The sequence below is a fragment of the Phocoena phocoena genome, chromosome 7, assembly GCF_963924675.1.
Source record: "Phocoena phocoena chromosome 7, mPhoPho1.1, whole genome shotgun sequence".
Classification (NCBI taxonomy): domain Eukaryota; kingdom Metazoa; phylum Chordata; class Mammalia; order Artiodactyla; family Phocoenidae; genus Phocoena; species Phocoena phocoena.
In genome coordinates, this window is record NC_089225.1 from 52,035,843 (window position 1) to 52,051,008 (window position 15,166).

Genomic DNA, 15,166 nt, shown 5'->3' on the forward strand with positions numbered 1-15,166 from the left:
CTTGTGGTTATATAATATTTGGCATGGCAAAGCATATCGAAGAAATTCTAGCCTCTGCCCTACAGGTTGCAATCTAAGTAAAACAGGCAAGATTTACTGAAAATCAAAACCTCAGGAAAATCTAAATGAATCAGAATAAGAATGTTCTGGGAAGAACTGGAATCATTCAGCTACTGGAATTAACTAAAAATAAGGCAACAAGTACAGGGTTTTGAGACTGGCTATCGGGTTAAAAGACTTTTTTTAATTGAAATATAGTTAATTTAAAATGTTGTGTTAGTTTCAAGTGTACAGCACAGTGCTATGTTCTTTTTCAGCTTCTTTTCCATTATAGGTTATTATAAGCTATTGAGTATAGTTCCCTGTGCTATACAGTAGGCCCTTGTTGTTTACCTATTTTATATATAGTAGTGTGTATATGTTAATCCCAAGATCCTAATTTATCTCTGCCCCCCAAACAAAAGATTTTTTTAAATCTAGCTGTTAAGAGGAAAAAAGGCATTAAGACAAACAAATTGTGCTGAGGAGACTGGAGGACTGAAGATATTTCTGAAGAGACTGAGGAAATGAAGGAATCCTGGGCAAAAGCACCACGGACAGTGAGTGGGTGGGATCCCAGTGAACCTTATGTTCTACTTAACTTGTCTGAGTCAGGGATGCCGTTGAGAATCTTGTGAAAGCTATGGCCTTCTTCAAAGAAATGTGCACATGCACTGATATTTTGCATATGATTTCAAGAAGTTCAACGACTTCTAAATAAATCAAATTCAGGTAAGGGACTCCTAGCCTACTGACCAGATTTGGCTAATATTAGACCCCAAAGCACACACTCCTAAAGATTTCTTTTGTTCAGACATGCTGTTACTGGCACATGTCAGTTGACTAGCAGAGTTCTAGTCATCATACAAAACATGAACAGAACATGTTAAATGCAGAGTTCTACCACAGCAGGAAGAAAAGGTGTTGATCCTAAAGGGCATGGTGGTTGGCTGTACAATTTTCTGAAGCCCCTCATTATGTGGAGCACACCCGGCTTGATTCCGAGATACAACGGTGAACAGTACGGATTTGGGTCTGCTCCCTTCGAGTTGTCTTTGCTCTCAGGCTATAGGAGAAGGTTGACGTTTGTGACCGATTCAAAGAGTGAGCTCAATAAGTATTTAGTGTGAGGGTGGGACAGAGGCAAGGAGAGAGAGAGAGGAAGAAGGAGAGAGAAAAGGGAGAGAGGGAGGAAGAGGCAGAGGTGTCACAGTGCAAAGGAGAAGCAACAGAAGAATTGAGTGGAAGACTGAAATTTTATCACTTTGCCCTACTTCTACTCTACTCTGATCAAGAATCTCACAATTGGAAGTCAACTCCATTTATACACATTATTTTGCAAAATAAGAAAAACTAATGTTAATTATAGGTAAGATTTTTGGGGTGTCTACCATGGGCCTTAGATAAAAAAAGAAAGAAAATGAGATTATAAAAGGATGAATGCCAGAACACACAGCCTACATCCACGGGAAAGAGTGGGATAGTATAGGCCCCAAATAAGGTAATTGAGAGAAAATGCCTTAGGGTAGAAGTGAGAAAGTTCTGTAAAGAAGGGTAAACTACACATAGGATGCACAGGAAGAGTATGGTGCCTTGTATCAAGGGAGAGGTGAATTAAGATGGAGCTTCTAAAATTTAATGCGCATAAGAACCACATAGGAAGCTTACCAAAATGCACATATCTGGACCATGTTCCCAAAGAGTCTGATTAGCTGATCTGGACTGCGCCTGGTAATCTGCATGCAGGTGGTCCATAGACCACACTTTGAGAAAGACAACCTGAAAAGGAGGAAGAGGAAACTATCCATTTTTGGATCTTGATCTACAGAGCTTAGAAATGGCTTTGCTCCATCACTTGGTCAATCGATCTGGGAGAAACCTTGAACTCTACCAACCTTTACTTCGAAATGACCCAGCTTATCAGGCAGGCTCTGTTATTGGTGGGAAAAATCCACTCAAAGATTATTAGTACCAAAAAGAACCAACCTCCTGAATCTCCCTCCTGCTGTGACCCACATAGGAAAAGTTCTGGGGAGCATCTCCACCCCAAGCAACGGGTGGCAGATGGCAAACTGAGGAGGACCAAGGAAATGCTTTAAAACAGGGTTCCCACAGGAACAAAATCATAAACACGTATAAGTACTGTAGAGCTGGAAGTGAAGAGTTTACAGGTACAATGGGTCAAGTAAGCACAGTTCTCCTTTTCATCATGTGTTCCATTTTAACATTTTTTAGGAATTGCTTTTAAAATTGAATTTAATTTTATAATTATGTGAACTATTTACATGGCTTCTAATTCAAATCTAAAAAATAAGTGTCTTGGAAGAAATTTAGTTTTTCCCATTCCCTATACTCTATTCCCTTCTCTCCTTTATAGATAACCTTAAAACATTTAAAATTGTTTATTCTTCTATTATCTTTAAACATAAGCAGATGCTTACAAATATTACTCTTCTCTTAGATAAACATTTTACATAATTTTCTCTACCTTAAAGGAGCTTTCCTGATCTGGACACCTTATAACATCATCTCTGTGGAAAAATGCATTCGAGTTTAGATTAACTGCCTCTGTATAAGTTAGCAGTCATATCAAGTTTTGTGACTTAATAAATCCATTCATTCAAAAAACATTTACTAAATAACTATAACAGGCCTAGGGTTAGTTCCAGATCTTGTGGGATCTAAAGCTTCTTTAATATTGGGTGCTCTCTTTAAGAAAAAGACTATAAAATTAGTATTACAACTTGCAGCAGCTCTCAGCAATAACCTGCCCTGCCAGGGGCCCGCGCAAGATTCTCCAGCATCATGGGAAATCAGCCCCTGCATGGGCTTGTGCTAGGGACTGTACTGGTGGTTCGTATACACAGCAAACATGATCCTTTATTTTGTGGAGCTTGTACTGTGGTGCAGGAGCGAGAGATTAAACACATAAGCTCAAGACAAATATACAATTACAAATTGTAATTAAATTCCTGTTATGCGCTGAATTGCATCCCCCCCAAATTCATATGTCGAAGTCTTAACCCACAGTACTACCGAATGTGACTATTTGGAGTTAGGGTATATAAAGAAGTAATTAAGTTAAAACGAAGTCATTAGGGTGGGCCTTAATGCAGTACGACTGTTGTCCTTATAAAAAGAGATTAGGACACATTTGTACAGAAGGAAGACCATGTGAGGACACAGGGAGAAGATGCCACCTGCTAGCCAAGGACGGAGGCCTCTGAAGAAATCAACCCTGCCAACACCTTGATCTCAGACTTGTAGGCTCTAATTTCTGTTATCTAAACCACCCAGTCTGGACTTCCCTGGTGGCGCAGTGGTTAAGAATCTGCCTGCCAATACAAGGGACACGGGTTCGACCCCTTGTCCGGGAAGATCCTGCATGCCGCAGAGCAACTAAGCCCGCGAGCCACAACTACTGAGCCCGTGTGCCACAACTACTGAAGCCCACGTGCCTAGAGCCCGTGCTCCGAAACAAGAGAAGCCACCGCAGTGAGAAGCCTGTGCACCGCAACGAAGAGTAGCCCCCGCTCACCACAACTAGAGAAAGCCTGCGTGCAGCAACGAAGACCCAACACAGCCAAAAATAAATTAATTAATTAAAAATGAAAACAAAACACCCAGTCCGGTACTGCATATATTAGCCCTGGAAGACTAATACAATCCGTAAAAGAAAAGAGTGTTGGAGAGAAAGCACTATTACAGGAATGGTGAGGAAGCTGATCAGAGAAGGCAACTCTGAGAAAGTTCATATAAGCTAAGATGTGAAAAGACGAAAAATGATGAACTATGGGGAAGAAACCGATTTTGCAGATCCTGTTAAAAGGCAAAAGAAATCAAGGTGCTTTGCTTTGGTTAATTATCCCACAGTCTACAGAACCAGATGGTCCCCAGGCGACAGTCTTCTAAAATTATCCACCTAAGATGAAAAGCTAATATGCAGCCAACTTCCGTACAGTCCACAGACTCTGAAGGACTGAATGAGCAGGAAGTTGAATTTTTAATTATAAGACACAATGTATTGATATCATTCACACCTTGATTTAAGGACGTTTCTGAAGAAAATGCATATGATGAAATATGTAGCTCAAACGCTTCTTAGAAAAAGAATAAAACAATGTCCTTCCTTATGGTTCATTAAAGAGATTATGGAAATTATAGAACCTGAATATGCAAAAACAAAAAAGCCAGGAGCACAGACTCTGATTAGTCAAGGCTAATGCCTCACAGAGTAGTGATATACTTGAATAAATTGATTTGTCCTTGGCAAGGAAGTGTATGTCTTCATTTTAACTCAATGAATAATAAGAATTATAGAACCACAGGATAGACATGGGAGTCCCTCATTTCTTGGTGGGATGCCACATAAACTACTTCTGACATATGCTTATTCAATTTGTCTTGTGAAAGACTGAACATACAAACGGACAATGGCTGGACCAAATATGACAACAGAACTTTGACCACAGCCTCTGAAGCAAAACGCCAAGAATGGTCAGGACTTGGTCAGTGACTGTTAGCTTCCCTATTTTTCGCCCCTGGCTTCAACTCAGGACCAACCAGAGAAAACAAAATATGTTTCCCAAACCAATCACCTAAGATGCTCTGTTTCTTGTAAACTCCTCTCTAGCTTGCCCATGCCAACAACCTCTCATCAGAACATACCTGAGGCCTTCCTTCTTTTCACTATAAAGTGTTTCCACTCCTCTGCCCATTTTTGAGTTTGTGTCAGATGCATGAGATGGTGGCTGACTCTTGCTATAGTGAGCAGAATAGTAAATAACCTCTGTTTGCTCTCATTTGGGTGGCTTTAATTTATTTCTATACATGACTGTTCCCAGAGAAGAAAATGTGTGCTGGGTCCCAGGGCCATCAGTAGAGGATGGGAATCAGAGCCCCCTTCAAGCCCTGAGGTGCCCACCTTCATGCCACTTGATATTTCCTTCAGGGAAGATGTCAGTGACTGGGAAGGTAAGAATAGCCACTGAATCCCCACTGTGTCCCTGCTGTCAAATGATGGGATAAGCCAGCCAACAATTCAAAGTGGTGAATGTATCTGTGAAGTTCTTAGTGATCAAGCAGCTGGCCAGATGTGCTTCAGTGTCAACCAGTCATGATCCAGGTAAACTGGAGTTCTGGGTGGTTGAAAGCATTTGAAACAAGCTGGTTATAGCATCAGCTTTTATTCACTTTGCAGGTGTTTAAAAATCTCACCAATGTTGGCCTTGAGCAACCCAGCCAAGGCTTAGACTAAGAAGAAACATTGCTCTGGAAACAAAATTTCATCTCCAAACAGGGCTCCTGCACTAAAGAAATGACCTGGGGCAGGTTACTTGTTCATTTCCTCATCCCCAAAATGAGGATTACTAGACCTCTGTGAAGTTAAAATTGGATAATAAGATGGAGTATTTTTAAAGGTAAATAATTGGCAGAGCATAAATGCAAGACATTCTAAAGCACAAATGAGTTTTCAGCACAATTGATTTTATCCCAGCGTTTACATCACTCGGATTCAGATTAGCACACTACTGGCAGAAGGAGGGTGAGTGTAATTCATGGGCTGCCTGAGGGAAGAGCGAAATGTGGAGAGAGCCAGGGCTGGCTGACTACTCCCTGGTTCTCCTCCCACTGCAATAAGAATAATAAAGGAGACTGGTAAGGCTCTCACTGTGGACAGAGATTAATATTCACTTCCTGGAAGCCTTGTAAAGTCACTTTCTGAAAAATGACCTGGTGCCATTTGCCATCACACTTAGTGACTATCAGACCCGAGTTCTCATCCACAGAAACCAGGCTGTATTTTAAGCTCCTTCCAGGTGAGCAGCCCAGGAAACTCAGTGAGCAAAGTTGCCATCATTACGTCCTGTTTTATGAGGAGTGCATTTCAACTGCCACCATTGCTTCACCTCTCCTGGAAATTAGGGTGGTTTATTCTTTAATTCTAGAGATAGAGTCTCTGAAGCCTTGATAACAAGATAAATCACTTAGTGCAAAAATCGAATTTGACAGGAAATCCAGTTACACCCAATAGCTGACATATTAAATGTCACTGAAGTTTCTTTCAGGTTGACTTTTGGCATAGAGAGGGGCTTAAGATCAAAAGGAGAACAGGTTATATATGAATGCTTTATCCCAGTGATTCTTAACCCTGACTGCACATTGCAATCATTTGGAAAGTATTTTTAAAATGCCAATGCCTAGGTCCCATCACCAGAAATTTAATTTATCTGGGGTAGGACAAAGACGTGAGATGTTTGGAAGCACCCCAAATTGACCCCTTGATTAATGGTCAATCAAGACATTTCCTCTAGGAGAAGCCACAGAGCCTGTGGAGGTACCTGTAGACACCGGATCCCCGTAGCAAGATGCCATTAAATGATGGGGCAGGGCTCCAAGAGAAGCTCAAAGTGATACTTACAGCCTGTGAAGAAGATGCCTAAGTGGCTGGGAGTAGCAAAGACAACACTATGAATAGTAAAATAAGTCAGGTTACCTACCTTCACCTTCCGCCACCTGGTGGGGCTTGATAGCTTTCACAGGCATCCTCGCAGAGAAAACTTTGCTCTCTGAAATCCAGCATCTCATTTCTGACTTGGATTCACAGTTCCTCTTGAGCTGCCCTTCTGTTTATTCCCAATCTACGTGTTTGTTTTGGTGCTTCCCAGGTACTCGTAATGCACGCTCTGTTTTCAGCAAACCATTTTCCTGATTGGTCAAAAGCCTTTTGAAATCTGTCACGTGAGCAACTCTCCCGTGCTCTCAAGTGTATTTTCTAGTCAATAAAAATATGCCTCATTCCTAACGGTTCCACTACCCAGGAGATCTACTACCCAGTGATCTCTAGCTCTGCTTTCTGGCTTCATGGTCAAAAAGCAACACATTTACTTCCAGATTTCATATATTCCATGTATTTCCTTCTCTGTTCCATATCCATCATATTATTCTCTTTGCTAAAGAAATCTCAAAATATTTTTTATTTAAAAGTCTGCAATCAGAAAACAATCTGTCGTATCATATAAATTTTTCATGCCCAGATATTTACTCATCCATTTTCCTGAAAGACCCAATAAAATAGTCAAAGAGCCACAGTCTATTTTAAATTAAAATGCATGGCTTTAAGGGCTATTTGACATGCAGTAATTATTTGCATAGTCTTCTAGCTAAGCATAGAAATTGCTAATGTCTCTGCCCTTGAAGGAAATGAGCTGTGCAAAAAATTTCAAGCAAACATGATCCAACTGTTCACACAAAAGAGAGATTGCATAAGAAATGCATTGTGTCTCTACCCAAATTTCTCCTCTACTTGTCACAGATCAGCATGTACTTCACCTCTTTGGCACCAGTTAAAATCATAAACAGATGAGCTTCTCAGTAGAGGAGGGCAGACATGCCCTCTCCACAGATGGTCGGTATCACATGTTGCAGTAATGGCTGGACACGCCATGAAGGTACCATATAAAAACAGTGGGACTCAGAGAACTTCGGCTCCACTTGCTCTATGTGTAGAATTGCCTCTCTTTCAAGATGGATTTCCTTCATAGGAACGGAGTGCTCATTATTCAGCATTTGCAGAAGGACTACCGAGCTTACTACAGCTTTCTAAATTTTATGTCCAATGTTGGAGATCCCCGGAATATCTTTTCTATTTATTTTCCACTTTGGTTTCAACTTAATCAGGCAGTTGGAACCAAGATGATATGGGTAGCAGTCGTTGGGGATTGGTTCAATCTTATTTTTAAATGGTAAGCCTTCTGTTTTGTTTCATTTTTCCTAAAGCTTATTCTTAAATTTGTAGCTTGGTCTTAATGATCACATTTCAGATGTGTATAGTTTTACCTGGAAAATCTTTCAAACATACCAGTTAACTTGAAACACCTATTCCTAAATAGAACTTACATAAAGGCATAGAAATGTATACTTGATCTGACTTAGAAGAAAATTCCGAAAGACTGTTACGTATATGATGTGATTAACCAAGAAGTGAGTTAAACGAGCAGCATCGTAATGAACAGATGGATAATTCCAGGAACCACTCTGAAATTTCCAGTCTAAGTATCCTAAGCACCCAAGGACTTCCCCTGCAAGGAAAAATGTCCCTGTTTTTATTGGAACCTAGGATGCCCAAACTCCAAATGACTGTCATCCTCTGTATTGAGACACAGGCCAGAAAGCAAGTTCTTTCAAAGTCTTTTAATCACGAGTTTTCCCCATCAATGTTCTGCTTGACTCATTTTTATAGGAGAGAATCGTTGGTCTCCAATTAAGTAATAGTTGTATATTTAAATATATATGCATATTTATATTTCTTTAAATACAGGATATTATTTGGTCATCGGCCTTACTGGTGGGTCCAAGAAACTCAGATTTACCCAAATCACTCAAGTCCATGCCTTGAACAGTTCCCCACTACGTGTGAAACAGGTCCAGGTAAGCAATTATAGCAGCCGCAGGTTAACTAAAGATATTACAATAGAGAGCCATTGTGCATGATTATCAGCTAATAACTGGACGATATCATAAAGCGTACTAAAGAAAATGTCATGCATGAGGATGCTAAAAGTCCATAAACAAAAATTGCTAATGAAAAGGACAAAAGTTTTATGAGTAAGAAATTTTCATTTTTTTTATTTGTAAAAGGGTTAATTAAGAGAATATTCCCCAAATGATTTTTTTTTTTTTTTTTTTTGCTGTACGCGGGCCTCTCACTGTTGTGGCCTCTCCCGTTGCGGAGCACAGGCTCCGGACGCGCAGGCTCAGTGGCCATGGCTCACGGGCCCAGCCGCTCCGCGGCATGTGGGATCCTCCCGGACCGGGGCATGAACCCGTGTCCCCTGCATCGGCAGGCGGACTCTCAACCACTGCGCCACCAGGGAAGCCCCACATGATTTTATAGTTGGTGTTTTTTAGAAAAATGTCATGGTTTGATACTGAAACAAACAAAAAACAATTAGCTAGAACAAATTACCCCAAAACTATATTAAAATTCTAGAAATGTAGCTTTATCTGCTGCTCTGCAATTTTCAAAGTTATTATAGATCTTCTGAGAATCACATGAATGAGGAGACAATAGACACAGTTTCCGTAAGAAAGATAAGGACTTCCTGGTATTACTATTGCCTATAGAAATTCTCTCTAAGCTTATAATTATTTCTTTTAAATTTCTTTTTTCTCTTGTGTATACAGTATATAAGTAGACTTCTTGATCCATTTTCTTTTTTATTATAAGATTTGTATGAGTGTAAAATCTTTACTATGGGAGTTGAGTTTAAGATTTTTAAAAAGGTTTTTAAATATATATATATATAAAGGTAAACTACACGTTGTTTTAATTTCTAAGACTGTGTTATATTGTACCTCACCACAATTTGTTACATAGACTAAAATTCTTGGCATTTGACATCCTGAGACTAACCCTGAATACAGTCAATGTGTAAGTTCCTAATAAGTTTTCTGAATATCTTTATTTTTTGCTCTCATAAGAGTAGACATCCATCTGTTATAGTACTTACCAAACTATATTATAGTTAATTCTTTAATATCTGGCTCCTCCAATAGACTGTGCATTCCATCATGTCAGGGTGGTGTGTATTTTATCTTTGTGAAAGCAATGTGGGATGGATGGATGGATGAATGGATGGATGGATGGATGGATGGATGGATAGCCTTTCAGACAATTGAAATGGTACTTTGGTTTACCCCAGAACTTCCCAGCATGTGTTCTGTCTTATGAGACATTTTCTGAAAAAAAGAAAAGAAAAGAAAAGAAATAATACATTTTACATTCACTCCTTGAAGATTTACAAGTCATGAAGCATATAAAAGGCTCTGAAAATTCCTGTTTAAGAAATAGACTTGAAAGAAACAGATCTAGAAGAAATAGATTAGTCTTTATTTAACTTAGTGTTTTTCAAAGAGACTGGTGTTGGGCTTTCCTGGTGGCGCAGTGGTTGAGGGTCCGCCTGCCGATGCAGGGGACGCGGGTTCGTGCCCCGGTCCGGGAGGATCCCACATGCCGCGGAGCGGCTGGGCCCGTGAGCCATGGCCGCTGAGCCTGCGCGTCTGAAGCCTGTGCTCCGCAACGGGAGGGGCCACAGCAGTGAGAGGCCTGCCTACCGCGGAAAAAAAAAAAAAAAGAGAGAGAGACTGATGTTTAACTTGAATGAATCTCCCCTTGGTAAAAACTCAGGGAGGACATCAAAGTAAAGTGATTTTTTAAAAAAGATCAAGCAACATGGGAAAGGCATTCTGGGAATAGAAAGGCTACCTGTCTGCTGATTTCTTCTGCCAGGATTAATACCCCTTTATAGCTTCCCTCATCCTTTTAATGACAAAGACTCCTTCTGCAGCGGCCAGCCAAAAGATAGGCATGGGGGTAGCTGTTGGTACCCAGCAGTCAGTTGGTAAATCAGACATAGCAATGATAGCCTTTAGATGTTTGACTTTTCAACCCAAGGAAAATAAGCTGATTCAAGATCCAATCCAAGTACTTCAGTTTTCTCATCAATTAAAAACAATTAGATATGAAGAATGACTAAGGATGTGGCAGATTTTCTGATGCAGCAGCCTGAGTTCTTACTTACCCTTGAACATTTTGATTTCTGGACTTTGATGAACTTGAATAACCTGGGGAAAATTTTTGAAATAGTATTTTGAGGCTCAATTTGACTCAGTTTTCTTTATTTCTACCTATTTCTAAACATTACATAGAGCCTGTGCCCTGTGGCTTTTTTTCCTGAGTTGTTTGTAATTTTCATGGCTAATGTGCTATTCTATTGTCCATTTCTGATAGTGATACTCTATTAACCACCTTTCAAATGGATTGCCACTTTCTTGTTGCAGGAAGTCCATCTGGCCACGCAATGGGCTCATCATGTGTCTGGTATGTCATGGTGACAGCTGCCCTGGGCCACACCATCAGTCGGATGGATAAGTCATTCACCACTCTGCACAGGTCAGCTTTGCTCCAGTCTCTGTAGCCCTGGAACATGACAGTTTCAAACACAGAAAGTCTTTTGAAAAATTCAGCTTAGTGTATTTTTAGTTATTGAAATGTGCTTATTCAATTCTATCATATCCAAAATAGCAAAATGAATAGAAAATTAAGATTCTGCTTTAAGATAATACCTTAATTAGTTCACAGCAATTACATTATAGGGTTGGATATGTTTAATTGGTTAATGACTTTCTAAATGTGCCTTTGGGTACATTAATACAATAATCCATAATACAATAATACAATGTAATCCATAATACAATAATCACTTTGGTAGCTCACAAATAGGTCATCTAAAATTATATAATGATGTATTTTTGCATGCACATTCCCTTGCTTTAAGATTAACTAGACATTTTGAGAAGCATCATTCCCCTTGAATGTATCCGTTACTTTCGTATAATTATGCTTTCTTCTTTGAACAGCCAATGATTTTGAAGTCAATAAAATATATTCTAGCTTTAAAGACTACGCAACCTTTTTAATTAAAAACATTCTAGAGACAAACTTAAATTTGAATGTTAGTGGATTTAATGTTAGTAGATTAATAACATTCCGAAAGGCCTAGACCTTTAAGATTATTCAAAATTTTTGTAGAAATTAGACTTTTTCCTTCTTTTCTTTCCTGATATACTTTATCATTAAAACAATTCTGAGCACCACTTTAATCATAAATTATTAGGCCACCTTAGATAAGATTTGTCAGTTAATTGCATAAAAAATACTGAAACGTACACCATTATATAAGTTATTCATAATAAAAAATTTCCAAGATCCATCTCATATTCTACTTTTCAGAGTAATATTGGGTAATATACAAAACAAGTAACCAAAGGAATTTGGGTATCTTTAAAGTTTATCCTGATGAGACTGTGACCTGTATGCCTTAAAGTATTCATTATCTCAAACAACAACAGTAGAGAGTTGTTGTAATTTAAAGAAATTAGCATTTTCTATCCGTAGACAGTTTTCAAAGTAGGAATCTAGCTAAGCCTCACCTTTTCTCTGTTAGTTCATTTGCTCCTCCAATTCCCAAACCTGGAAAATCATTTGTTTCTTCTAAAAAGAAATTCTCTTGACTCCTCTTTGATTCTTATAACTGCAACATTTCCTTCAGCCATCAAAATGTACTGAGTGCCTACACCTTACCTAAACATTACCACACCCTTATTGATTCTTCTTCCATATGGATAACTCCTGCTTACTTTCTCTTTGAAAGTCTTGTTTCTCTCTATTCCTTAATTTTTCAGCAATCAAAGTTTGGTCCAATTATCAGGAACAAATCATTCAGAACACTCAAGGATTCCTAGAACTCATTATTGCTAATTCTTTTTTTATTAAAATGATGAGCATTGCTTGGATTTAAATAGTTTTATAAGTTTTCTGCACACTGCTGCTTCTAATCCAAGACATATAACCCATAGGTCACTTTTCTGTTCCTTACTTTCTATGTGTCAAAAAACAAGGAGCCAGGACTCTTGAGAGTCTGTGAAATTAAACCCAGTGAAAACTTGCCCTTGATGGAATGCTCATGTGTTTTCATCAGCGTGGCAGCTGCCTCTCCAGTGAGTTTTCTTCAAGCAAAGAGAGGCTGAGAGAGGAAAGAGGAAGCACATATGACAAGGAGCAAAAAATATATATAATTCGTTCTTGATCGTTGTGGACATTAATAATTCCCCCAAACTTGAATCTCCCCTACTTCATTAAAATAATTATCAGGATGCCAAGTTGGCTTCCTTTTATAGCATTTATTAAAAATCTCAGGATATAGCACTGGTTAAGTTTAATGCATTGATGAATGTAGAAACATCTGTTAAAGCTTTTCAAATCCTATGGAGTACATAGAAAAAATTTTTGGAAGAAAAAACTCTAGAATCATGATATTATATCACAGCTAGAAGATTCCTCTGAGAGAGATCATCTGGTGTCACTTCCCCCGCCCCCCGCATTTTTATGAATGATACAATTTCTTTGCCTTTTATGCTTGTATCTATTCTTCCATCGTAGACTCACCTGGTCATTTCTTTGGAGTCTTTTTTGGTTGATTCAAATCAGTGTCTGCATCTCCAGAGTATTCATAGCAACACATTTTCCTCATCAAGTTATTCTTGGAGTAATTGGTGGTAAATATGATCACTTACCTTTAGTTGTGTCATTGAATGCTTTAGTGTCCTTTGTTTTATGTTGACTCTCTCTGCTAATGTTCCCCAATCTCAGGTAATCCTATCAAGCCACTGATACTTAATGCTACCCTGGGAGCTTAAGGGGTTCCACACACCTCTCAAATTCTCCATGGACACAATGCACATTCTCACTCAGTAGGATAAACCCATTACCTCTTCATGAGGTGGGCTTCTCTGAAGTGTGGCTAGAGCTGAGTCCAAGTCTTAAACCACCACTTAGGACGGCGTGCTTGTGTCTCGGTTTGGGGGACTTAATAAGGCCTTCCAACCTGCACACCATGCCATTCTCTCTGAAACACCTGCAGTGATTATTACCTGACTGTGGGCTTCATTCAGCAGCTGCTTTGTATTTCCAAGGCAGCGTTCACCATGACTGAGTTTACACTGTTCAGCCCCATGTACCTTTTGAAGGCTCTCTACGTTAATTGGCTGTGGCAGTTGAAAAATGAATTGCAAGCACCTAGATCAGTGCTCTGCCTATGAAGTTGTTGTCACTCAGTGCCCTGGACTCCTGACCCATGCCCCTGCACTAATGTGGATGGTGAAAAGACATGGGGCAAGTGTGGTTTTAGTTACTGCCTTAAAAAAGGGCTTTGGAAAATGGATAGAACCTAGGTTTCTACAGCCCTTTATCATTGAAAACTATGGCTAAATTCGTTAATGCAGAGAGGAATAATTCCTGAGAGGTTCAAAGGCAGACAGTTATCTTCAGTGTCTCTTTCCAATCCCCAGGCTTGCTTGTGGCAGAGGCCTTTGAACACACTCCAAGGATCCAAACGGCCAGCCTGAGCACATACTTGAAGACCAACCTCTTCCTCTTCCTGTTTGCACTCGGCTTTTACCTGCTTCTCAGACTGCTTGACATTGACCTGCTGTGGTCTGTGCCCGTAGCCAAGAAGTGGTGTGCCAACCCTGACTGGATCCACATTGACACCACGCCTTTTGCTGGACTCGTGAGAAACCTTGGGGTCCTCTTTGGCTTGGGCTTTGCAATCAACTCGGAGATGTTCCTTAGGAGCTGCAGAGGGGAAAACGGCTATAGGCTGAGCTTCCGGCTGCTCTGCACCCTGGCCTCGTTGACCACACTGCAGCTCTACCATTTCGTCAAGATCCCGACTCATGCGGAGTATTTATTTTACATGCTGTCTTTCTGTAAAAGTGCTTCGATCCCACTGACTGTGGTTGCCCTGATTCCCTACTGTATTCATATGTTAATGAAACCAAGTGAAAAAAAGATTAATTAGAGTTGTGCGGAGGGTTAGTGCCCTGTGGCCCCAGGGTGACCCTCCTCCTCCATCCTCCAGTGAGACCACAGGGCAGGGAGAGACTGGAAGCTTCCGTTTGGAGGTCACAAAATGGCGGCCATAGGACCCAATCCATTCACATGTATGATTAGTTTGGCCTTCGGGGTGGTCTTTTTTTTTTTTTTTTTTCCTATTTTAGATTAGTTGCCAACATTTAAAACCAGGATATTTGACACAAAACCCTGAATTTCTGTATTTTCCCCAAAAATCTGACAATATGGTAACACAGGGCCTGCATTCCCACCTGGAGACAATCCACTGTTGCTGACTGCCCCCAGTAGGAGACATGCTCTTTGCAGGCTATCACAGTTTTCAGTACCCTACAGGCCCCCCAGTATATCTTAAAGTCAGGCTGCTTCTGGCTCCTGTGGGCATTTTAACAGCAATCAAACCTGATCCCCTCAGTGTTCAGATAAGGAAATATAGGTTTATTCAGGTGAAAGAACTCACCGTTATCACACCACGGTCAGAACAGGAATTAGAACCCAATCTTCTGATATGTATTTCCATGACACCATGTTTTGTTTCTTCAAGAGGTAAAAATCTGTAAGAATGAATGCTTTTACATAGGTTCTATGATGTTTGCCATGTAAATCAGCTATTTTTTCAGAAATGACATTAAAATACCATATGCTGTTTGACTT

General features: G+C 39.9%; 1 protein-coding gene across 1 annotated transcript; it reads left to right on the plus strand.

Annotated features, from left to right (window-relative positions):
- The first annotated feature begins 7,566 nt into the window (after window positions 1–7,566).
- On the plus strand, window positions 7,567–14,462 carry G6PC2 (glucose-6-phosphatase catalytic subunit 2). Its single transcript, XM_065881109.1, has 5 exons — window positions 7,567–7,784; window positions 8,360–8,469; window positions 10,882–10,993; window positions 13,043–13,158; window positions 13,951–14,462. The coding sequence occupies exons 1-5, from the start codon at window positions 7,567–7,569 to the stop codon at window positions 14,460–14,462; spliced, it is 1,068 nt and encodes a 355-aa protein (XP_065737181.1).
- Window positions 14,463–15,166: the final 704 nt, after the last annotated feature.